We start from the raw sequence: 27,635 nt of genomic DNA on the forward strand, positions 1-27,635 counted from the left end.
ATAATCCAAACCTTCGTGCATGACTTCAATTGTGTTGGGTTTTTTCTCGTTTTCAGATTTTTTTGATCATTGCAAACAACACCTTTGATTGTTTTATCATCTTTATTAATTAGTGCAAGTGCAATTTGAAGGGAAATGCCTAGGAAAAGTAGCAAAATGTTTAATATCATTGATCTGTGATGTTTTCTTTCCAAGTATAATGTTTGATATTCTTGATCTATTGTGTTGTTTGTTTGATATTTTTTATATGAATTTATGGACATAATACTTGATTTCCTTGATTTGTGGTGCTATTTTTTTAGGCATAATACTTGATATCTCCGATCAGTTGTGTTGCATGCTTTATATCATTGATATGTGATTTCAAGCATAATGCTTGATATCCTTAATATGTTGTGTTGTTTGCTTGATATCCTTGATTTATGGTTCTAAGCATAATGCTTGAAATCCTGGATCTGTTTTGTTGTTTGCTTGATCTCCTTGTCCTTGATCTATGGTTCCAAGTAGAAGGCTTGATATCTTTAATCTGTGGTGTTATCTTTTTAGACATAATACTTGATATCCTTGATCTATTGTGTTGTTTGTGATTCAAGATATAATGCTTGATATCCTGAATTTACAGTATTGTCTTTTCAAGAATAATGCTCATTATCTTGCGTTGTCTACTTGATATATTAAATTTGTGGTTCCAAGCATAATCTTCGATATCTTGTGTTGTTTGCTTGATATCTTAAATTTGTGGTTCCAAGTATACTTAACAATACAATTGTGGTGTGGTCTTTCCAACTTGATGTTGATGTATTTTCAAAATGAAATATTTTCCTTTCAAATAAAAAGTTATCTTTTCATACTATATCTTATGAATGAATGATTATACTTTCAAAAAGTAATTATTGAAGCATCCTTTTATCTAAAAGTTGTGTCATAATGCGAAGATATCTTTTAAACAAAAAGGTGCCTTGATGACAGAGTTATGTCCTTGAAGAAGATATACTAGCAAGCTCATATAGAGGACTTGCAGTTAATCATTTTGACACATAAAAACAAAAACAAAACAAAAAAAAAATCAAGAGTGAGAGAAGTGTTGTGTTCTAAAAGTTAACATAAACACTTAAGTTCCCATCAATTATAAAAAGTGTCCAAATTCCTTATAATTTACTTGTTGTAGAAAGTAGGCTTTAAAATCGAACAACTCTGCAAACCCTCGAATGTATCTAGCAGTCTACTCTCATAAAGTGCAAGATAAAGTTAGACGTTGGCTTCATTGTATCCCTAAGGCTATTCACATTATTCCTTTTTGCATATCAAGTGATAGGGGCAAAATAAGTCTTAAAGATAGCGTCAATTGAAAAAGCTCGCCTTGAAGTCAATTTTGTTGGTTCTTTGAATTCCATCTAAAACCCATTTACACCAACAATTTTAAGATTTGTTTTCGTGTTATTAGATTTAAGATTTGACCCAATTTTTTCGGGCCATGACTGGTGCATGAGCTCAATGAGTATAGCTCACTAAGCCCAAGCAAGCCTATCCATTTACCTTTGCTTAACAAATTTATCATATTATGCATACACACACACACATTTTTTCGGGTGTGAACATAGCCAAAACACAATGGCATTATCGATAATAATATACATGCACTATACCAGTCATGTATTTAGCAATTTACATTGCATACACATATTCACATTGTTAGATTGTATTCACAATACAAAAGGATCCATGACTTTCAGCGGAGACATTTACAATAAAAGAGATTATTTTTGAATGCCAGACACATACTTAGGAGATGCACTACGGGGACTCCTCGATCTAGGGTCCAACAGTCACCTGATCTGAAAACATGAATTTTTTAATAAAACGTGAGTATAATACTCAGTGAGTGAACAAAAAGGGAACAAGCATACCATAAGGAATGTTTATCGAAATCATGATGCATTCATTTTCTCAAAACCATGCAATTGTTTTAATTCCTTTAAACCCCTCATGTAAACCCCACATGAGTAAATCACTTTACAAAAATCCATGCTCAACTATGATACCAAAGAAATGAGAAATATGGCAAAAATCCACAAGTTAGCAAAATGGACAGAAAGTTTCTCGCTGTAGCGAGAACCAGTTCTGGTGAAGGCCCTCAAACCTGAGAGTTTCTTGCTGCAGCGAATCAGAGCAACAAGAGAAAAGTTTTTCTTCACTCAACAAAAAGGCCACCCTACTAAACCAAAAAAATCAACATAAAACTCATGAAAATTCTCAAAGTGCAAAGTATCAAATTTCACATATATGTCAACCATATATCACATTCATGAGCTTTCATTTCATAAGTCTAGATATGCATAATTAGATAGACAAACATCAATATCATCATAATCACACCCGACTCATGTACATCCCCCCACATCTTGCACATAGTCGGCACCATCGTGTGCATCCCCCCACATTGTGCACAATCAATGCCATCGTGTACATCCCCCCACATCGTGCACACGGGCACTATCGTCATCCACCTCTCACGCCACCATAAAATGGAGCTCTGATACCAAGTTTGTCACTAAAGAGGGACATACCACTCAACTCCTTCACTACGGAGGCGACAAATGGTACCTATCAGAGCACTCATAGGGCGGCTCCACCTTTTTGGGTAGCCCTTTCCTCTATAAGCCCCTAGGCGAAGAGCCACGCTTCACCCCTGTTCACGAGTTAAAGTTCCCAGGGATCGGGTAAAACCTTTTGCTCTTATACCAACTTAATTCTTCCCACATCGTGCACACACACGGTTACAATCATTATACACAATATCATTCATCATGCACAACACACACACACACACACACACACACACACACACACACATATATATATATATATCATCATATTGCAATAATGCATGAATCCATAGCAATCACATATCACAACATCAAACCATTTAACAAAAGCTTGTTCCCAAGGTACATTTTCTAAGACAAGTTGGATAGAATCTTTCATATTCCCCAAAACAAGTTTGAAATGCAAGTCCACTCACCGATATCAAAAATCTGGATTTCGGGTCCACTCGGACTAATAGTCCTCTGGCGTAATTCTTTTGCCTTTTTCAGACGTCTCACTACCTTGACAAATAACAAAATCAAGGAATTTACTATATTGTCCCTAAATTGATATAAACTAATTTAAATTACTAACGCTTGATATGTAAATACAAAAATATGTCCGATTACCGCTTAATCGCGGTATCGATTAAATTTGACCGATCACCGATTAATTGGCGATTGTGTCCAAATCACCTCCAAATTAATCCATTTCTCCTCTAATACCTTAATTTACCACATACTATTTAAATAAAGCCAAATTCAGCATTAGAACCCTCACAGTTCCTTATAGAAAAATTCGGTCATTTGGTGCACTAGCACCGAAATTTTTTCTACATAACCGTTTCACCTTAATTCATCATTTTTCAAGCCATTTTTCTTGAAATAAAAACAATCCCCCATTGATATTCAGCCCTGATGGTTCAACCAACAAGGAACCCTAGAGAAATTGAATATTTCTTTTGTGTTTTTGTTCATAACCATGCTTAACTATCCCTAAACACTAACATAGTCTAAAATCAAATTATTCCAACAACAATTCCTCTTCCATACCCATTTTTCAGAATTGAATTCATCATGATAACTCAATATTCAACCATGAAAATCAAGAACAAAAGCATGGGTAAGCTAGGTATCAAGGAGAATTAAAGAAATTCTAACTTACCTAACTTGTTTCCTTGATTTTTTCACTTTTTCTTTAAATTTCCACCTAAGTGTTTTTATTTTTCCCTTTGTTCTTCCTTTGTTCTTGTTGCTAGTTGCCTAGACCAAATATGGTGAGAGAATTGGGGATTTAATGGGCTGATTTCTATAAAAATTAATAAAATAATCAAGCATGCCACGTGTCACATGCTTATTGGCCTAATTTTTTTTTAACTTTTTGACTTTTTCTTCTTAATTTTTCACCACAAATATTCTGGTATTTATCCAATCCTACCACAATTAAAATCCCTTGGTCTTGACAAGTGTTGGGGGGAAAAATTTATCGATTTACCCTCGAAGTGGAAAAATTACGATTTTACCCCTATACTCCAAAATGTACCGAAATTATATTATTTCTACCTTTCAACCTCAAATAACACTAATATTGATCAATATTAACCAAATGGGGCAAAAATCGTTTTATAAAAATTCTCGTTTAGTCCTCTAGTGACAAAATTATCATTTTACCCTTGTGCTCCAAAAATATCGAGAATCATAATTTTTCACTGCTAAACATCATTTTATACTCCAATAATCATAATTATATTTCATATAATTATTCTTGATCAAATGTGATCAAATCTTGGTTAAAAATCTCCATTTTATCATCAAATGGTAAAATGACCGTTTTATCCCTAATCGGTCAATTTTTCTGATGGACTCCAAACTGGATCTTGAACTCCAAATCACTATTCTAAGCCATTATGTAGGTTTCAAAATTTTCAAATTCCTCTTAAAATTTCTATTTGAACTAGTTCAAGACTTGATTTAACTTAGTTGTACCACTCGGTATAATACCGTCTTTTAATCGAGCTTGACAGATCTCACAGAAATATTGTCCTTTCAAATAAAAAGTTATCTTTTCATACTATATCTTATGAATGAACGATTGTACTTTCAAAAAGTAATTATTGAAGCATCCCTTTATCTAAAAGTTGTGTCTTAATGCGAAGATATCTTTTAAACAAAAAGGTGCCTTGATGACAGAGTTATGTCCTTGAAGAAGATATACTAGCAAGCCCATATAAAGGACTTGCAGTTAATCATTTTGACACATAAAAACAAAAACAAAAGAAAAGAAAAAAAATCAAGAGTGAGAGAAGTGTTGTGTTCTAAAAGTTAACATAAACACTTAAGTTCCCATCAATTATAAAAAGTGTCCAAATTTCGTATAATTTACTTGTTGTAGAAAGTAGGCTCTAAAATCGAACAACTTTGCAAACCTTCGGGTGTATCTAGCAGTCTACTCTCATAAAGTGCAAGACAAAGTTAGACGTTGGCTTCATTGTATCCCTAAGGCTATTCACATTATTCCTTTTTGCATATCAAGTGATAGGGGCGAAATAAGTCTTAAAGATAGCGTCTATTGAAAAAGCTCGCCTTGAAGTCAATTTTGCTGGTTCTTTGAATTCCATCTAAAACCCATTTACACCAACAATTTTAAGATTTGTTTTCGTGTTATTAGATTTAAAATAACTTCACTTAAAGATATGGCTACCAACATTGTCAAACTAGACTGCTTTGATGGAAGAAATTTTATTCAAAGGTAGAAAAGATGCGTCTCCTCCTTACATCTCTTAAGGTTGCTTATGTTCTAAATACACCAAAACCGAATGAAAATGGTGATGGAGAATCCATGAATCAAACTCGTTTAAGGAAAAAATGGGATAATGATAACTACATACGTAGGGGACACATTCTTAATGGAATGTTGGATGCATTGTTCGATCGTACTAGAATGAAGCTAATGCAAAACTACTTTGGGGCAAATTGGAAGCAAGATACATGGCCGAAGATGCAAGTAGCAAGAAATTTCAGGGTAATTGTTTCAATAACTACAAAATGGTTGATAATCATTTTGTTATGGAGTAATTACATGAGCTTGAATGCATTCTAAATAGCTTTAAGCAATATGATCCTAAAATGAATGAAGCTATTATAGTATTTTCTATAATTGATAACCTATTCCCCTCATAGAGAGATACTAAAAAAACTATATAACATAAAAAATAGGAAGTGTCTCTCGAGAACCTCAGTAATCATCTTCGAATAGAAGAAGATTATCACAAACAAGAAAAAGTCAAGCGAGATGACAAAGAAAAAGGTTCTAATTAAAAAAGACTTAAGATTTCGAAAGTCCATGTGATGGAACATAAACCATCAAACAAGTCGATCTCGCGCAGCAAAAAAAAACATTCTATTGGTATGAATAACAAAAGTCATAAGATCAAAAGAAACAAAAAGGGGTCATGTTTCTATTGTAGCAAAGTTAGACACGTCAAGGTGGAACGTAAGCTTTTGAAAAACAAGACACAAAGTGTAAACATTAACAAGGCTATGGTTTTCGAGATCAATCTTCTCTAAGATAATGGAGCATGGTGGATTGATATTGGTACAACTAAGCATGGATGTAAAGACAAGAGTTTCTTCAAGAACTTGGAAGCAGTTAATGAAGGAATTGTGTTATACGTGGGAAATTCCTTCACTACACAAGTGAAAAGAAAAGGCACTGCGGAACTTATGCTTATTTCTGTAAAAATACTTGTACTAAACAATGTTTATTATGTAGCGAAAGTTAGAAAGAATCTTGTGCTGGGTGGTTTGTTGAATAAGTATAGCTTCAAATTAGTATTTGAGACGGATAAGTTCATCATTACAAAAGATGGACAATATGTGGGAAGTGGATTTTTTGTGCAAACATGTTTAAGCTTAATATTAATAAGAATATTTCCAATTCTACTTATATTGATGCCTCATTCAATGTTTATGATAGTAAAACAACTTTGTCTAAATTATAGGATAACAGATTAGGTCATGTTTATTATAAAAGAATGCATGATATGACTAAATTAGAGTTAATACCCAATATTGATGTAAACAATGATACATGCAGGACATGCGTGGTTACTAAAATCATAATAAGCTCATTTCCTTAGGTAAAAAAAACTCCAAATTACTTGCATTAATACATTCTGATGTTTGTGACATGCATAGTACTTCATCTATTGGTGGAAAGAAATACTTCGTAACATTTATAAATAACTTATGTAGATATTACTATGTTTACTTACTGCATGCTAAAGATGAAGTAATGGAGAAATTTAGAATCTATAAAAATGAAATTGAATTGCATTGTGAATTGCTTATCAAATGTTTACGAAGTGATAGAGGAAGTAAATATTATGATCTCAAGTATTTCGAGTTCACTAGTATTATTCATAAGATTACTGCTCCATTTGCACCATAACAAAATGGTATAGTGGAATGTAAAAATCAAGTTCTTACAGAAATGGTCAATGATTTGCTTTCTAATTTGGATTTAGAAAAGGATTTTGAGGTAAAGCTTTATTAACAGCTTGCCATATACTAAATGAAATCCCAAACAAAAGGAGTAAAACTACTCCTTATGAGCTATGGAAAAGGAAGAAAGCTAGACCTTAATTATTTAAGAGTTTGGAGATGTCAAGTCATAGTAAGAGTTCCAGTACCAAAGAAAAGGAAATTGGATGAAACAGGAATTGAATGCATATTTATAAGATATGCTGAACATAGTAAAGCATATTGTTTCATGGTGATAGAGCCCAATAATTCATATTCCTTAAATACAGTTATAGAATCAAAGGACATTATTTTTGATGAAATAAGGTTCAATTCAATTCCAAGACCCAAAGAACTAGTAACGGAAAGTAATAAACTTTTAAAAAATGGTGAGGAAACTATTGAGCTTTAAAGAAGTAAAATTATTAGAAAATCAAAGAGATATGGATCCAATTTCTTCATATACTTAGTAAAAGGTACAAAAGAAAAAACATACAAATACTTACCTTACTGTTTAATATAGAAGATGAAAGATGAAGGTGATCCTCAAACGTATGAGGAGGCAATAAGGTCTCGAGATGCTTCATTTTGGAGAGAAGCAGTACAAATGAGATGGACTTGATAATGGGAAATAAACTTGGAAATTGGCAAGCCTTCCATCGGGGTTTCAAGCCAATAGGCTGTAAATGGATTTTCAAAAAGAAAATGAAAGTTGATGGAACCGTAAATAAGTTTAAAGTGAGACCAGTGGTCACGCGCTTTAAACAAAAAAAAAGTGTTGAATATTTTGATACATATGCACCGGTAGCAAAAAAAACCATAATTAGAGTGTTTATAGCACTTGCATCTATACATAATATGGTAATTCACCAAATGAATGTTAAAATGACATTCCTAAATGGTGAATTAGATGAAGTGATTTATATGGAACAACTTGAAGGGTTTGTCTTTTTTAGTCAAGAAAGGAAAGTGTGTAGGCTTGTAAAGTCCTTGTATTGATGAAAACAAGTACCTAAATAATGGCATCAAAAGTTTGATGAGGTTGTGCTAGCTAATGGCTACAAAATTAATCAATCTAACAAATGTGTCTTTAATAAGTTCCATAATGCTGAAGGTGTCATCATTTGTCTATATGTGGATGATATGCTAATTTTTGGCACTAATTTGAAACAAGTGAAGTACAAAAAATGGTTATTGTCAAAGAATTTTGACATGAAAGATATGGGTGTGGCAGATATTATTCTAGGTATAAGAATAATGAGAGACAATAATGACCTAACATTGTCTTAAGCTCATTACATTAAAAAGATTGTAATGAAGTATGGTAAGTCAGATTGTATGCTAATGTCTATGGCTTATGATTCTAATCTAAAGCTAGTACTTAATAAAGATAAGTCAATAGTATAAAATGAATATGTAAGGGTGATTGGATGCCTAATGTATGCTATGGTGTTTACAAGGCCGGACATTGCTTTTGCGATTAGGATGCTAATCTAGCTTACAAGTAATCAAGTAAAGAACATTGGTATGTTGTTCGTAGAGTTATTAAGAACTTAAAAAGTATAATGAATTATGGCATTTGTTATTAAGGTTTTCCTTCGATTTTAGAAAGGTATACAGATGCTAGTTGGAACTTAAATAGAACAAATCATACTTCTATAACTGGTTGGATTTTTACAATTGGTTGGGGTGTTATTTCTTAAGGTTTTAAGAAATAATCTTGTCAAGCATGCTCAACCATGGCAGTTGAATTTATAACATCTACCACCCAAGAAGCATAATGGTTGAGAGATTTACTTTATGAAATTCAGTTATGGCCTAAACCAATGGCATCGATCTTAATACATTGTGACAATGAAGCAACGGTATCAAAGGCATATAATCAAGCATACAATGGAAATGGTCAATATATTGGACTTCAACATAACATTGTAAGACAAAAAATTAGTGATGTTATAGTCATTATAAGTTATGTGAGTTCTTTGAAAACTTAGTGGATCCATTTACCAGAGATTTGAAAAAGGATTTGATGATAAATACCTTAAGAGGGATAGGTCTCAAGCTTATCAACTAAATCTCCAATAGTAAGAGCTCGCATCGACTCTTATAGCTAACCTACAAGTCTTGGGTACTGACCATTCTACCATATGGTGATTGTAAGCACAAATTTATATTTTCCATCCTAATGTGTATGGTGCTTGGCTCTCATAATGTGTAATGTACGGTTGAACAAAAGTTTTTAATATACCCATAACATGTATACGTTGAAGTATTATAATTACGTGGATAGTTCCGATGGGGGTTACCTATGTGAGTGGAAGTATGGCCATTTCTAAGAGTTGAAGGCTTAACTTTGACAAGCACTCATGAATGGATACAAAACACAAGGCTATAAAGAGTGTTGGAAAAACTAGATACAAAGCGAGCAAGGAAGCTTGTGTGTGTTTAGTGGCCAAACTAGTGAAATGAAGAATCGATGATTCAATACTTGGTCAACCACTCAATTCAAACTAAAACCAACCATACTCACTAAGTGAAGGTTTAAATCTGCAGGATACCTTCATTTATGACAAGATTCTCAAAGTTGTTGGTATTTTGAAATTTTGAAAATGGTGAAGGATTGTTGATGTATTTTCAAAATGAAAGATTGTCTCTTCAAATGAAAAGTTATCTATTCATATTATGTCTTATAAATGAATGGTTGTAATTTCAAAAGGCAATTATTAAAACATCATTTTATCCAAAAGTTATGTTTTAATGCAATATGTCTTTTAGATAAAGAGGTGCCTTAATGAAAGGTTTATATCTTTGAAGAAGAGATACTTGTAAGCCTACATAAAAGACTTGCTGACAACCATTTTGACACATCAAAACAAAAACAAAACAAAAGTAGAAAAATCAAAAGCAAAAGAAGTGTTGAGTTCTGAAAATTAACATGAACACTTTGGCTCCCATCAACTATAAAAAGCGTCCGAATTTCTTATAATCTACATGTTATAGAAAGTAGGTTCTAAGGCAGAACAACTTTGCAAACCCTCGGGTGTATCTAGTGGTCTATTCTTGTAAAGTGCAAGATGAAGTTAGATGTTACTTTCATTGTATCCCTAAGGCGGTTCATATTATTTCCTTTTGCATACTGAATGATGGAGGCAAAATAAGTCTTGAAAGTAACGTCTATTGACAAGGCTCACCTTGAAGTCAATTTTATCGATTCTTTGAATTCCATCAAAAACTCATTTACACTAACACTTGATATCCTTGATTGTGTTGTTTACTTGATATTCTTGATCAGTGGTTCCAAGCATTTAAATGTTATTTTCTTATATGCATTTAGTTTGTGTTATTGTTGATTAGGATATTACTTTGCATGATTGTATGTATTTATTTAACACTGATGCTTATTATTCTTTATTTGTATTTTCTTTATATCAATATTTTAATTCCTTTCTCATTCTAGTGTACATTCAATTTAAGCCTCTTTATAAGAAAAACAAAGCCAGAAGTTGTATGCTAGGGTGTCTTTTTTTTTTTCTTTTTTGGTGTCAAAAGCTAAAATTTATATCTTAAAATCTCATCACCTAAGCAAAACCTTACCTTTTCACCTCTTATTTCCTTAAATTCCAACTAAATAGAACAGAAGTAAGCATATACCTAAACAACTTCTGAAAGAGGCTGAAGATCAAATCAAAATTCTTGAGAAATTTGATGAAAAGATCTCCTCTTTTACTTGTGATTTTGATTTGCTTTTATAAACATAAACAAACTTTTTTTTTTTCTTAACAAATGAAGGTTATTATGGATATCATGTTATATCCACTTGATTACACTTTCTTTACAAGAACCACCACTTTGATTGTAGTTTAATGACAAAAGTTATTAGACTTGTCAATTTGATTTTTTTGAACAAGGTTGTCCAATTTTCAAATTATTGGATTCAATCTTAATTATATCCAAAACTTTAGGATTTAAGTGAAATTTACTGTTTTACTTGTTACTTTTTGTTATTTGTTTTAATTTGTTTTTAGTTTTTATTTTTTCCTTTCTATTCATTTTTTGCAAAAAAAAAAAAACGTATCAAAGCCTTGACCGAGAATGAACATGGTGGAAATAGAAATGGTATTTACCAAATCCACCTAATTAAATAGCTATGATTTGTAATTTTTGTATATTTCATAATCATACTACTTTTAACACTAGTTTCTTCTTTTTCTTTTTCTTTTTTGGTACATATAAGAAAATCAGTACTAATATATAAAGTTACTCACTGAATTAAGCAACAGATTATTTTTCTTACATGTAAGCTAAGTTTTCTATTGTAATAACTAAGATCTGTTTATGTTTGTGTCCATGTAGGTGCATGAACCGTTTTTTTATATTCCCGTTTCCTTTAGCTTGATTTCCAACCTACACTCATTATCTCAATATCTTCAATATGGTGAATCAATTCAAGCATGGTGGAATCATCAAAGAATGGAAAGAATACATGCAGTTTCTTCCATGTTATTTGCATGTTTAGGTATGTTTGTCAAGCTTTTAGGATTTAGTGAAACTGTCTTCGAAATAACACCGAAAACCCAATCTGTTTCTAATGATGAAAATGATGTTGAGAAAGTAGGAAGGTTTAGCTTCGATGAATCTCCAATTTTTATACCCATCACAGCTTTGTTGCTAGTGCATTTGATAGCACTGGCTATATGGCTACTTGGGTTGCAACCATTGGCTCGTGGTGGAGATGGATCAGGGCTAGGAGAGATCGCATGTAGTGTGTGGGTGGTGCTAAATTTTTGGCCATTGGTGAGAGGGTTATTTGGCAAAGGGAAATATGGAATTCCATTGTCCACATTATGCAAGTCAGCCACTTTGGCATTGCTTTTTGTACAATTATCTAAAAGTACCTTTATGTATTGAAATTAATTGTCAACATGAGTTGTAATTGTTAATTCTATGAATATTTTAAGGAGAATATTTTAGTATTTTCTTTTTACTGTACTTGTACTCCAATGAAGTTAAAGGTTAGAATACTTTCTTATTTGCTATTTACTCTACTTGCACACCAAGTAAGTTTAAGTCTAGTTGGCTATTATAAATAACCCCCTATGTAATTCTTTATTTTATCATCAAGCAATTTAGTTATATGCTTAGATCTTGAATATTTTCTACATGGTATCAAAACAGTTCTAAGCTTGTACTTGAAAAATCACCATTACAATTTTTTTTTCTTCTGTTCATCTAAAACTACATGGTAGAAACCAATTTCATCATTCCAACCGTACTAAGCAATTCCATTGTTCCAACCGTACCATGCAACCCATTACCAATTATTGTCCACCAATATAATTCTATGTTTCCTACAAATATCACACTATATGAGACAAATTACTCATTATGGTCTCAACTCACGGATATGCATATTAGCACCCACAACAAAGCTAGATATCTCACCGGATAAGGAAAAAAACCTACACCCGAAGATCCTAATCTTGGAACATAGATTACTAAAGATCACAAAGTGAAAAAATTAGCTTATTGACTTAATAAGTCCATTGCTAATGCAGTGATTTATTCGTCTTCCCACAGCCAAGGACATATAAGAAGCAATATCAAAAACCTTTTATAATGGATCAAACAAGACCTTTTTTTTTAATTAAACTAGAGATCTTTCTCTACCAAACAAAATGGTCAACCATTATCAACATATTATAATGAACTTGTGGTTATTTTTCAAGAAATTGATCACAAGACTATCTTGCAAGAAGGAACAGCAAAAGGCATAGTCTAATTGCATTCTACGATGGCTAGGCTTTGAGTCCATATTTTTCTAAGTAAATTTGATTTTGAATTTGATCAAGTTTGTGTAGAAATCTTACAAAACGATCTAAAACTGGATCTAGAAAGCACGTATGCATATGTCAGGAGAGAATATCAATAAAGACAAATAATGGGATGCTTCGTCTAAATCTTGCTGGCTAACTAAACTCAATATAGTAATATGACATGATGTGATATATGGACATCACAAAGATAGATAAAAGCAATTAACCACTTTAAAGGGCACAAACGAGTCTACATGGAGACACGATTACTAAATGGATTGGATCTACATATGATGAGATAGTAATTGGCTTTATGCTAGTGAGAGATGTTGGGATGAGCCTTGTAGCCAATTGGGATTGATTAAGGCTTGATTCAAATCATGCCATAATATCATTCATGTTGAATAATTAGAAGTTTTCCTTCATCAATAAAACATTAATTATAATGGTTATAAGTTTAATTGGATGAAATCCATGAGATTAATATGCCTTACAAGGGAACTATAATAAGTTGCAGTTATGAGATTCTTATGTATCAAAGCATAACCTCTAAATGTTCTTGGTCGATGTATCATTGAGACTGGACATTAATAATGCCTAGATATTGGTACATTCTATATTTCTTAGTAAAAAGTAAGTAACCAATCTCATAAGTTGAAGTATAGAGATTTTTAGAACTAGAGTATAGGTGTTTACCTAAGAGAGCAAGTTCGCTGGACATGACCTACCATGAGAAGTGCATTTGGTAATACACTCAAGTGTCTATACAATACTTCTCATGTATCAGTTGTGTAAATACTCTCTAAACTTAAGACACCAGGTTATCTTATGTGTGGAATACTATGTTTAATTTCATCCTTACAGGTGCCTAACCAAGGATGCCAAAATAGGATACTTTTGGGTATAGTATGAAGCATGTGAAGGCAAATGAGTGATCAAGATAGAAATCATAATCTCGGGTGTTTTTAGAGGACATATCCTATTAATTCTTGGTTGACATTAGCTTATAGAAGTCTTTGGTCAAAATGACTTGGAGATTATGAAAAGAGTTTCATAAGTCTTTATAAAGCTAATGATCTAATTACAAGAATGAATATGAAGGTCAATAAAAGTAGACACTGCACCATGCTCTTATCAACTCTGAAAAATATGATGAGAGAATGAATTACACTGATAAACTATATATTGAAAGATTGTCAAAGAATCTTTTGACTCTCTTAACAATTAGGTGGCCATGATGCGTTACTAGATACTAATCTTAATCTATGGAATTGAATTATTGATTAATATTATAATTTAATTCCATTACCAACTTATTAAGAACGTAATGGATCACACATAAAAGTTGTACTATGAATTAAATTGAGAGTGTGATGATTTAAGTTGAACTTAAATCATCCTCTAGGTCTTAACTTCTAAAGACTTAATTAAAATAGTTTAATTAAATGTAAGGTCAATATTATAAATAGTTATAAAATCAGACCCTTAATTGCGAACATGACAAATGGAAATTAATTTGATTTTAATTTCCAATGGCTAAATTACAAGGGTTCAATTAAGTGATTGGCCAATATTATAATGGGTTATAATATTTGACCCTTAGTTGCAATTATGGGAGTTGTTTAACTTAAGTATAAATATCACCTTTAACTACGTCTCACATATGACTATGAAAACCTAGTTGTGAAAAACAACAAAAAATTCTCTAACCACCTTTTGTGGTCGAGAGAAAAATCTTTTGATGAATTTCTCTAAAGTGATATGGCCTATAGTGTGTGTTAAAAAAAGAATGATTGTTGTCCACTCTGCTAGCACAGAGAGTAGTTAAAAATTCATACCTTGTTGAAAGTTCAAGTGCAATTGTGTGGAGACCATTGGAGGCCAAATGTTTGGGTGGCTTGGGTTCTTCCTCCTTTTGTGGTGTACATGGGCTTGAGTAGAAACAAAAGTAGTGCCGTATCTTCTCTCAATCAAGTGGATTTGCCATCGTGATTATGGTGTCACTTGTCTAGGTGATATTTTGATTACTCTTCCTAAATTTTGTTTGTATTAAAACGACCAAAGTCATCCATGGGCGGTGGCATGGCAAGGTATGTTTAAGTTTTTATTTTTCGCTGCATATGATAATTGTTATCTTTGACTTTCATGCCATTCCAACAGTGGTGTCAGAGTCTTCTTTGGCTCGTTTTAATACAAACGATGTCTCATTGTTGTTGATTCAATGTTTATATTTGATATGAGGTGTTCGAGTTTAAGCTAGTAAAGATTTGAAATTTTTTAAAATATGTTTTGGAACTGTTTCAATTTCCTGGACAGATTTAATTAGTGGATTTTAAATCTTAATTTTGGATATACTAATCTGAGTTTTGTTTCTTGATTTGGTTAGATTAAGAAGTGTGTAAAATGCACAAATTAAATTCATAAAACCATATTCAAGTTCATGATGTTTTGGTGCAGTTTAAAGGGCAAAATTTGATTCTGTCTAACAGTTGTTGTGGTTCAATTTTCAATATCAGAATGGTATCTAATGGCCTTGAAAAATTTTGAAAAAATCATGGAAGCAATGTACTTTGAAATAGTTCTAAGAAGGATTGCTGACCAAAGGTGAATGGTGGTGCAATAGCCACAAACTCATGGTTGAAACCATTGTTGTCAGCAGTTGTTTCGAGTCACGATTTTGACAAATTCTGGCAACTTAAAAGGAGCCAAAATTTGTGCAATTAGTTGCATTTATTTGTTGAAACTTTGAGTTTTGAAAGAGTTCAAATATTTCCAAAATTCGAAGTTCAAAAATCAAGGGATTTGATCCCTAGGATTTTGGCATTGTCAATGCCACCCAAGTAGCTGAAAAAGTGATTATGTCCAGAAGACATAGGTCACGGTTTTTGAATTTTTTGGACGGCTTACTTGCATCCAAAAATAATGAAAAATTAATGTGGAAAGGCTCCATATGTTAACTAACCATGAAAAAAAAATTGGGGATTAAATTCCCTGATTTAGAGCATTAAGATCATAATTATAACTGCACCATTACTGACTATGGCAATAAAGAGTCATAGTTTTGGGGCGATTTGACCAATCAATTTGCATTCAACAATCGTGAAAATTTGATATGGAATAGTTCCTTATGTTAGCTAACAAAAAAAAAATTGGAATTAAAATTCCTAAATTTATGGCCCCATAAAAACTGAAAATTGTGACTGCACCAATGCTGCTTGCAACTGACTAATGCCATTGTTTTAGCATTGATTAATTGCGTAAATTGCATCCTTAATGGGTGCAATTTAAATTACAAATTGACTATTGGAATATTTATAGAAAGCTTCTATAAAAGATAATTTTGACATTTGATTTCTTAAATAAAGGATGTTAGGAATTAATTTATGACCCCCGTAAATCATGGAATTTGATTCTTAAAGTTATGAGAGTCAATAATATTTAAAAGCTGATTGGATAATTATGAAAATAGTTTCATAAAGATAATAAATTCATATATTTGAATTAAAGAATTTGATTTCTTAAATTAAGGATATCTAAAATTTTTTGTTGATACCAAAAATTAAAGAATTTAATTCCTAGAATTACGAAAGTCAAAAATAAATGAAGGCAAGTCTTTCATCATGAATAAATTTTCGAAAAGAAGTTTGAATAAGATACAAGATTACGTTAAAGATTTTCTTGTCTTAGATTTGATCTAAATTGCCTAAGGAAGATTAAGTATTACAAGACATGCAATTTTTAATTAAATTGGATTAGCAAAAAAGTTACCTAAAATGTTTAGGATAACAAATAAAAAATGTTTTAATTCATAATAAAAATTTAATTCTAATCCTAATAAGAATAGTTATGAATAAATTACTAATTTTGGTTAGTAATACTTACCATATATGAAAGAAGTTTTCATATATAGAATTAAATGGTTACTCGAAAATTTGAAATTGACAAAATTCAAATGCTGAAAATTGCTAATCTCAAATACCTCATGTCACGACCCGAAACTCCCCATCGGGCCCGTGACAACCGCCGCGAGGCCTCGACAGACATTCTTCACCCCGAATGTCGATTGAAACCTCGCAAGGCTTAGCATCAACTTTCGCATCTCCCCGGTGAGCAACAGTTATTAAATCTCGCATTTCAAAAAAATCATAAGTCATTTTTAAATAAGAACAATAAAATATTATTTTTTGGCTCACAGGGGTATTTTCGTAATTTTTCGTCAAAAATCTCAAAACTTGCTAAAAATGTAGTAGGTAAGCAGAAAATATATATTTAATGATTTAAAAACAATTAAGTATCTAAAACGTTCATTTGAAAGCAAATTGTTGACAACTAGTACTATTCAAAAATAATAAATAAAATATTCTATTTTCTCATAAAATAAATTTTTATAGAAATATTCGTAAATAATTTTTCGCACATGAAAGTAAAGTAAAAATTGTATGAATAGAAATACAGATAACCAAAATATAAGTTTTGATCTGCAATGACACGTGGGCTCCAATTGACCAAGAGGATGTAAGACTGTGAACTCTTACTTTTTATAATGCAGTTCCGAGCTTAGTTCTCGTCTTATTCGACTATCTACAAACTGTCCTGAGCCTGAAAAATGTATAGGAAGAAGGGGTGAGATTTTATAATCCCAGTGAGTAAATAGATACCATCTAAAGTATCTAAAGCCGAGTAAATGGAGACAATTAAAATAAGTCATCATACTGTAATTTCATTACCTTTCAGTTCATTTAAACCAAATAAAATCAATCCATATAAATCGAGTAATCAACTTGGCTTATGAATTTCTTAAAACTTTGGCTCGTGCCAAAACTCATACTCAGTGATACCTTGCGCAGGGCATCCAACCGAGTCCGCCAAGGTTGTTAAAATTTCATATACACTTAAAATATATCTTTAGTTTGAGAAAAATACAGTCGTTCCTTGGCGTTGGCTGAGTTCCCCTTCACGTGGTGGTTTACGTGAAGTGAACCCTAAGCTTTACCCCAGGAGATACCCTACGCGCCTCTCCGTTCGAGGTAATAATATAATGGAGTTTACCGTGCCCCTCTAATAGGCTGGTCCACGGAACCCCCTCTACAGTAAATAATTAATATATAATCCACCAATCAATAAAATTCATTCTAGCATGACATGGTAATTTATCGCAACCTAGCCTCTCAAGGCTGAATACACAATATAAATAATTCTAACACCAAAATCAATTTAGCCATTCATGCTCGTTTATTCTCATAAGCCATTCAATTCAAAACCATAAATTTACAACATAGGCAGGCAGTCTCCAATTACTCTATTTTCCAAAACTAACATTCGATTTTCCAGAAAATTTATAAAATCATTTTATAAAATCACAATTTCTCTTAAAACATAACAATTTACCATTTAAACTCATTTTTCATAAAATCACATAGTTGTATAAAACTACTCTAGATAATTAAGACGATAATAAGTTTACTCACAGTATTAGGAGTAGAAATACTCCTATCTTTCGCCCTCGGGTGCAGTCTCTTACCCGAAACAATTGACTCACCACCTATCCATAATCTATGACACAAAATTCAATAAATTGTGCCAATTTATCATAAATTATTTCAGGCTCTTATCCATGCGTATGCACTAGATAGGATTTGAAATGTTTAAACAATCGCTTAATTGCGGTGTCCGACCTAACTCGCCTATACACGGTGTAAAGTCCTAAAATCCCCAATTCGACTCCAATTCCATCCATTTCAATTTCAATTATCCAATTATATCCACAATACCTCAATGACTGTGAATTTGGTCCAATTTATCAGTTCGGACTATAAATTACGCTTTTACCCCTAATGGGTAAAAATTTCAATTTATTGCACCGAAAATTCCCATTTAATTTCCAACCTCATAATTCATCATTTTTCCACCTAATTCTCTTAAAATAAAGTCAACCTCATCCTCACATACCATTGGCTAGATTCGGCCTAAGGAAATTCATGGAGAAGATAAATATTTTTCTTGTTGTTTTACTCATAAACATGCTACACTAACACTAAACACTAACATAGCTCAAAATCAAATTTATCTAACAACTTTCTCTCTCTAAACCCATATGACCAGAATTGAAATCATCCTCAAATCACATGATTCAACCATGGAAAATGATGGGAAATGCATGGGAAAGGTAAAGCACAAGACAATTTTAAGAAATGTTACCTTTTTTCACTTGATTTTTGAATTTCCACCTATTTTCCCTTTAAATTTCTTGGCTAGGGTTTTATTTTCTCCTTTCTCTATCTTGTTTCTTGCTTGGCCGAATGTTGAAGAAGAAGAATGGGTGGGCTGATTTTTTTTTATGCCTTTTTATTGTTTAATGAAATAATATTATTTTATTCATATTTTAAATATTTTATTAATTCATTTTTTTTTCTAGCCATCCACTTGTCCTACTTTTTCCACCATGCATTCCCTTTGACTTATCCAAGTCTTAAGTGAAATTTTCAGATTTTTCCAAAGTTTTGGTGGAGTAAATTTTTCAAAATTACACTTTTGCCCCCGAACTTTTCAAAAATTACATTTTTGCCCCAAAAATTGAAAATTTTCCATAATGCATAATTTGCACTCCTCATACTCATTTCACACTCCAAATAATTAAATTTGATCAAAATCCTTTCAAAAATTAAATTTTCGATTCCAGATGGCAAAATTACCATTTTACCCTTTTACTTCAAATTATACTGAAATTAAAAATTTTCACTTCTAAACTTCAAATCTTACTCCAATAAGTCAAATGGGGCCAAAAATCTTTTCTAAAAATTTCCATTTTGTCCCCAGGTGGCAAATGACCATTTTGCCCCTAGATAGCGAAAATTTCGGTTTGACTCCAAATTGATCCTCAAACTCCGAATCACCATATTAAACCATTCTGGGACTTTAAAATTCTTAATTTCATCGTAAATTCTCTATTTGATCTAGTTCGAGGTTTAAATCAACTTTGTTGTACGTCTAGGTATAATACCGACTTTTGTAAATTTTTTTCGGGACTCTCTTAGCATGCAAACATGCTATCCATCACATGTATGTCATGACAATTATTTTTATAGAGTCGGGCTTGTCATCTTCTCCCCCACTTGAATCAACCATATGATCTTTCTTCTTGACTGATTTCGACATCCGGCTAAATATTAATATTTTGAAAATTTTATCTTGTCTCCTTAGTACCTGAAATACCTTATTATGCCTCACTTGACTTCTGAATCGCCTTTTATCTCACAAATTCTCCTCTGATAAAATTATTATTATTTTATTGTTATTTTCTCACTTGTGAAATATTTTTATTCTAAACTACTTCTTTCGTCTTTTATCACTTTTAAACATTTTAATTGACCTTAGTTTGCATTTGATCAACTTTATTTATCACTATATCAAAGTATGGAGTATTTCACCTCATATGATTAATAATTTGAATGAGACATGTTTTTAAATTTTATTCATATTGATGAATATATATGGATGATTGTGGATATAGGCCTAATATGATTATGCTGTGATTGAATTTATATTCTTAATATTTTTGAAATAGGGCTTACGTGTTCTGCCTTATCTCTTTATCTCGGTTTGTAAAATTCTTTTTTGATCTTACTCCCCTCAAATGTAACTCGAGGTTTCTACATTCAAATGTAATTAGAATTATAATAGATGAGGAATTGAATTTAAAAAAATTGACAATGGAGATCTAAGGCTCTAAGGAGGATAAGGAGATTACAAGTAGATTTTGAAGATTCTTATACGTAATCCTTTAGGTTTGACCAAGTTAGTTTCCTTTGATAGATCAAGGAAATTAGTATAGTTAAAGTCCATAATCATCCAAAGTAGTTTGCATGTGATAAATTTATTTTATGCAACTTAATAAATGTTATGCAATGCCAAGTAGTATGCATGTGATAGATTTATTTTATGCAATTTAATAAATGCTATGCATGCAAAGATGAGACCTTAATAAAATTGAAAACAAAATCCTTCATTATATATTGAGTCACATGCCATGCATGACCAAGTTGTCTTCCACCATATGGCAAGATAACCCAACTACTCTTTTAATCAGAGACTTGTTGAGCACACTGAAGGTCACACTTTTGCACAAGTATGTTTGAGCTATTAGTGGGTATTACTCAACTAGTTTCATAAAATCCGAATGCTTGGAAACTTGATTATTATGGAAACTAGAGGCAAAGGCTAGGCGCAACATATATGATATGTTTAGGCAATGTGTTGTCACTTAGCTGATCTAGGAGTTGTATAGAGATACAATTAATAAGCTCAAATACCTACCTAATCCACCTATCATGGTTTGTTGAGCACACTCAAGGCAATGACTAGATGGATGGGATCCTAACTCATAAAAAGAATCCTAGTAGAAATCTCTTGAGATGATATGGAGGGTTATCATCTTATAGAACATAGACGGAGAACTATTTAAAATTTTAAAACCTTATTTTAAATAGTTTGTGTATGTTATTTATCAATTGCTTTATCTATTCAAACATGTTTATATACATTGCCAAATGGCTAAAAATCTGTTACTATGGTGCATCTTGGATGCAAATCAAACTCACTAGACCAAACCCTTTTGAAAGTTACTAAGACTTGAGAAATGTTCTCAATCAAAAGGTTGTTTATCTATAGGAAGCTTTGCCATAAGCCCATGTTGAGGAAACTGGTGATAAAACATGGGATCTTCATTAGACTCTTTAAGCCACATATGTGATGTTGGCTACTATAACTACAAAGCTTCAAAAGCAACATGAAAACATGTGTGCGACATGTATGACTTTGCAATCAAAAGAATTATTCTATAATCAAGGTCATACATAAAGGTATGAGATAACATAGAAATTGTTTTTATGTAAACAGACAAAAGATAGTTCTATTAGAAGTAAGATTTAAGGTTGTTAGGCTTTATAGTAAAACTACAGTAATGTGTTTATCATGAACTAAATATCAACTTCGTTCCATAATCTTTACCAAATACAAATCATATAATTAGGAGTGAGCTTCCATGAGATGGAATTTACATAACCTTAATTATGAATTGGGAAGACAAACACGATAAGGACACTAACTTGGAAATATTATCAAACATCTTTATGGTAAAGATGGGCAAAGGAAGAATTGTAAAAAAAATGTTTCCTTGATCAAGTTAAAGAATAAAAGCTTATAGAAGTTTCTACTTTGCCAAAGTTTATGATTGAGCTAGAAGTTACCACTATTGTATGAACATCATAAGCATTCGATACTAGATGTTGAATGCATTTAAGTAATGACATAAAATGCAAAACAATAGTAGTAAGTTGATGCTCAATATAAATGTCAAGAAAATTGATTACATATGATCTCGATTATGGTGTTTGAGTCTTGGTCATTGAAATAAGAATTATAATGAAGATACTCAGATCTTTTTGTGAGACTCTGTCAAGCTCGATTAAAAGACGGTATTGTATCGAGTGGTACAACTAAGTTAAATTGAGCCTTGAACTAGTTCAAATAGAAATTCTAAGAGAAATTTGAAAATTTTGAAACCCACAAAATGGCTTAGAATAGTGATTCAGAGTTCAAGGTCCAGTTTAGAGTTCATCAGGAAAATTGATCGATTAGGGATAAAACGGTCATTTTACCATTTGATGATAAAATTGAGATTTTTAGCCAAGATTTGATCACATTTGACCAAGAGTAATTATATGAAATATAATTATGATTATTGGAGTGTAAAATGATGTTTAGTAGTGAAAAAAATTATGATTCCTGGTATTTTTGGAGTACAAGGGCAAAATGGTAATTTTGCCACTAGAAGACTAAACGGGAATTTTTATAAAATGAGTTTTTTGTCCCATTTGGTTAATATTGATCAATGTTAGTGTTATTTGAGGTTGAAAAGTAGAAATAATTTGATTCCGGTACATTTCAGAGTATAGGGGCAAAATCTTAAATTTTTTCGCCTCGGGGGCAAATCGATAAATTTTTCGCCCCAGCACTTGTCAAGGCCAAGGGATTTTATTCATCCTGTAAATGGATAAACATGAGAAATGTTGTGGTGGAGAGAGATTGCTTAATGGCTAAGTATGACACATGGACCAATGGAATGGTGACATGTGTCAAAATCTCATCCATTCATTTTTTTCTTTATAAAAGGCATAAAAATCAGCCCATTTCTCCCATAGTGATTAACCAAACTAGAAGAGAAGAGAAACCAAGGAAGAACAAGCCCTAGGTGGGAAAAATCAAAGAGAAAGTGTTGGAATTCAAGGAAACAAGCTAGGTAAGTTAAAATTTTTTTAATTCTCCTTGATACCTAGCTTACCCATGCTTTTGTTCTTGATTTCCATGGTTGAATATTGAGTTATCATGATGAATTCAATTCTGAAAAATGGGTATGAAAAAGGAATTGTTGTTGGAATAATTTGATTTCAGACTATGTTAGTGTTTAGGGATAGTTAAGCATGGTTATGAACAAAAACACAAAAAAAATATTCAATTTCTCTAGGGTTCCTTGTTGGTAGAACCATGAGGGTTGAATATCAATGGGGGATTGTTTTTATTTCAAGGAAAATGGCTTGGAAAATGATGAATTAAGGTGAAGTGGTTATGTAGAAAAATTTTCGATGCTAGTGCACCAAATGACCAAATTTTTCTATAAAGAACTGTGAGGGTTCTAATGCTGAATTTAGCTTTATTTAAATGGTATGTGGTAAATTAAGGTATTAGAGGAGAAATGGATTAATTTGGAGTGAAATTGGACGCATTGGCCAATTTATCTGATGAAAAATCGACTTAGGCCACTACCGGGTCTAGATGGCTACCCATGCATTTTTCATTTCATATCATATATATATATATCGAGCCTGAAATAGCTTATGACTGTTAGACACAATTTAATTGGAATATGTGTCATGGATTACGGCTAGGTGGTGAGCCATTGCATACGGGTAAAGGACTGTACCCGTGGATTGAAAGTAGGAGTGCACATAAGCCGTTGCTGACCCGGCTATGTGCGAGTAAGAGTGCACATAAGCCATTGCTGACCCGGCTATGTGCGAGTGGGAGTGCACATAAGCCGTTGCTGACCCGACTATGTGCGAGTAGGAGTGCACATAAGCCGTTGCTGACCCAGCTATGTGTGAGTGGGAGTGCACATAAGCCGTTGCTGACCCGGCTATGTGCGAGTAAGAGTGCACATAAACCATTGCTGACCCGGCTATGTGTGAGTGAGAGTGCACATAAGCCGTTGCTGACCCGGCTATATGCGCCTAAGCCGTTGCTGACCCGACTATATGCGCATAAGCCGTTGCATATGAGATGATGATGATGGGATGGTGTGCATGATGATGATGATGGGATGGTGTGCATGTTGATGATGGGTATATAGCTGTAAATGCAAATATGTAAGCATTTGTTTTGTTGGAATTTGGAAGTTTACATGTGTTACATGTTGCTATTGTTATTTTAGCAGGATAACTTGTTTTAAGGGAAAAATGAGACTTTTTCCTTGATGTTCTGGTTCTCGCTGCAGCGAGAATGAAGTTCGCTACAGCGAGAAACTTTCTATCCATTTTGCTAACTTGTGGGTTTTTGCCATATATCCCATTTCTTTGGTACCCTAGTTGAGCATGGATTTTTGTAAAGTGATTTACTCATGTGGGGTTTACATGAGGGGTTTAAAGGAGCTAAAACAATTGCATGGTTTTGAGAAAATGAATGCATCATGATTTCGATAAACATTCCTTATGGTATGCTTGTTCCCATCTTGTTCACTCACTGAGTATTGTACTCACGTTTTATAAAAATTCATGTTTTCAGATCAGGTGACTATTGGACCCTAGATCGAGGAGTCCCCGTAGTGCATCTCCTGGGTATGTGTCTGACATTCGATAGTAATCTTTTTTATTGTAAATGTCTCCGCTGGAAGTCATGGGTCCTTTTGTAGTGTGAATACAATCTAACAATGTGAATATGTGTATGCAGTGTAAATTGCTAAATACATGACTGGTATAGTGCATGTATATTATTATCGATAATGCCATTGTGTTTTGGCTATGTTCACACCCGGGAAAAAGTGTGTGTGTGTATGTATGATATGATAAATTTGTTAAGCAAAGGTAAATGGATAGGCTTGCTTGGGCTTAGTGAGTTATGCTCATTGAGCTCATGCGCCGGTCATGGCCCGGGAAATTGGGTCGTGAGACCTTTTGATTGGGAATCGTAAAGGAGTTAGTAATTCTTATCTACATGACTAAATCACTTTTCATGCAAAAGTGAATGACTTGGCATGTTCAAAAAGTCTTATACATATAGATGTATACAAACCATTGAACATAAAATACTATGGCAAACGTTCTTAATTCATTAAGTTTACATAAGACTAAATTGAGATTTTGTCTTGTATACTTAAAGAAATATAATTTGAATACTTGAAATGTTCAGAGAATTCAAATATGAGATCATATGAGCTATATAGTATGAAGTACTCTTATTAAGATATGATCTTAGTGAAGATTACCCTTACTTATTAATTAATCATTCAAAAGATAAATGGAGATTCATGTGAAATGGAGCTTTCTTATGAATAGAACATAGAGATATTTGTTCAAAGAAGAAAACAAATTCTTATAGTGATATAGTGATATGATTTGGTCCATATCTCTCCAATATATATGTAGCTAATTATATTATTCCAAACCAATACAATTCCAAACATACATTGAGATGTATGTATGTAACATCATGGAATATTCAAAAGAGTTGGAACATTACTCTCACAGAGGATCTTCGATTTAATGGGAGCATGATGACACTAAGAAGGAGTTTCTTTAGTATTACATGGTTACATTGGAATCTAACTTTTAAGATTTTGCATAGAGATACATAATCAAATATATGAGAACTCTATAGATTTAGTAGGATATATTGGAGATGTATTATTCATATGAAATGAATCTACTAAATATGTTTTTCCTTGAAGTTACACACTTTGTTCTATTAAAAGGGATCCAAAGGGTTGGATTTAATAAAATGTACAAGTATTCTTATCTCATACACATGAGGAGGTTAGTAATAGTGAATACAATTTTTTAGTGATACAATTACATGGGATGAAATGTGTATACAAAGAAAGTGCCAAAATTTAAAAAATAGCAGATGGCACAATGAAAAGTGACAAATGCATATGATGCATGCAGCATAGTCTAGTTGGAATGGTTCCAAAGAAAAAAAAAGGACTATGTATATGTATATAATCAAAGTCATTTACAACTTATTAAAGGCTCAAATAGGAAGATATTTAAATTATTAGCTCATGAAACTAATATAGCAATCTAAAATTGTAAATGTAACAATGAAGCCATACTAAGAGAACTCGGGTCTCATTGGATCTAGATATAGTAATATGACATGATGTGATGCATGGAAATCACAAAGATAGATAAAAGCAATTAACCACATTGAAGGGCACGAGCGAGTCTACATGGGACACGATTGCTAGATGGATTGGATCCATATATGATGAGGTAGCAATTAGCTTTGTGCTAGTGGGAGATGTTGGGATGAGCCTTGTAGCCAATTCAGATTGGATAAGACTTGGTTTAAATAATGCAACAATATCATTCATGTTAAATGATTAGAGGTTTTCCTTCATCAATAAAATATTAATTATAATGGATTATAAGTCTAATTATATGAAGTCCATGAGATTATTATGCCTTGCAAGGGAACTATAATAAGTTGTAGTTATGAGATCCTTATGTATCAAAGCGTAATCTCTAAATGGTTATGGTCATGTATCATTGAGACTAGACATCAATGATGCCCAGAGACTGATACATTCTATGTTTCTTACTTGGAAAGTCAGTAATCGATCTCATCGGTTGAAATATAAAGATACTTAGAACTAAAATGTAGGTGCTTGCTCAGAACAGCAAGTACACTAAAATGACCTGCTATAAGAAGTTCATTTTGTAATACACTTAAGTGTTTGTGCAATACTTCTCATGTGTCAATTGTGTAAATACTCCCTAGACTTGAAACATAAGGTTGTCTTATGTGTTGAATGATAGGCTTTGATTTCATCCTTACGGGTGCTTAATCAAAGATGCCAAAACAAGATGCTTTTGGGTACAGTATGAAGCATGTGAAGGCAAATGAGTGGTTAAGATAAAAATCATCACCTTAAGTGTTTTTAGAGAACATATCCTATCAGTTCTTAGTTGACATTAGCTTATAGAAGTCTTTGGCCAAGGCGACTTAGAGATTATGAAAAGAGTTTCATAAGTCTCTATAAAGCTAACGATTTAATTGCGAGAACGAATATGAAGGTCAATAAGAGTAGACACTACACCATTCACTTATAATCTTTGGGATATATGATGAGAGAATGAATTATATTGATAAACTGTACACTGAAAGATTGTCAAAGAATCATTTGCCTCTTCTAACAATTAGGTGGCCATGATGCATTGCTAAATGTCAATCTTGATCTATAGAATTGAATTAATTAATTAATATTACAATTTAATTCCATTACCAACTTGTTAATAACGTAATAGGTCACAAACAAAAGTTGTACTATGAATTAAATTGGAAATGTGATGATTTAAGTTGGACTTAAATCATACTCTATGTCTTAACTTCTAAGGACTTAATTAAAATAGTTTAATTAAGTGTAAGGTCAATATTATAAATAGTT

The 27,635-nt window shown here is 32.4% G+C and overlaps 1 protein-coding gene and 1 pseudogene across 9 annotated transcripts in view; both read left to right on the forward strand.

The window, feature by feature from the left end:
- The window catches only part of LOC148764528 (cellulose synthase-like protein H1), a 29,742-nt gene extending 4,751 nt beyond the window's left edge, over nt 1–24,991 (forward strand). For 2 of the 9 annotated variants that reach the window (XM_088804411.1, XM_088804414.1), the window contains exon 9: nt 11,460–12,142. In XM_088804411.1, the coding sequence (XP_088660537.1) occupies nt 11,460–12,014 (555 nt within the window). In that variant the 3' untranslated portion in view covers nt 12,015–12,142. Of the gene's footprint in view, nt 1–392; nt 6,294–11,459; nt 12,143–24,754 lie in introns of those variants that run through there. The other 7 variants (XM_088804432.1, XM_088804415.1, XM_088804416.1 and 4 more) reach the window with 7 other exon arrangements.
- LOC148764529 (uncharacterized) lies at nt 12,346–13,062 on the forward strand (annotated as a pseudogene).
- Nucleotides 24,992–27,635: the final 2,644 nt, after the last annotated feature.

The sequence above is a fragment of the Theobroma cacao genome, chromosome 1 (assembly GCF_053813885.1).
Source record: "Theobroma cacao isolate CCN51 chromosome 1, ASM5381388v1, whole genome shotgun sequence".
NCBI classification, from domain to species: domain Eukaryota; kingdom Viridiplantae; phylum Streptophyta; class Magnoliopsida; order Malvales; family Malvaceae; genus Theobroma; species Theobroma cacao.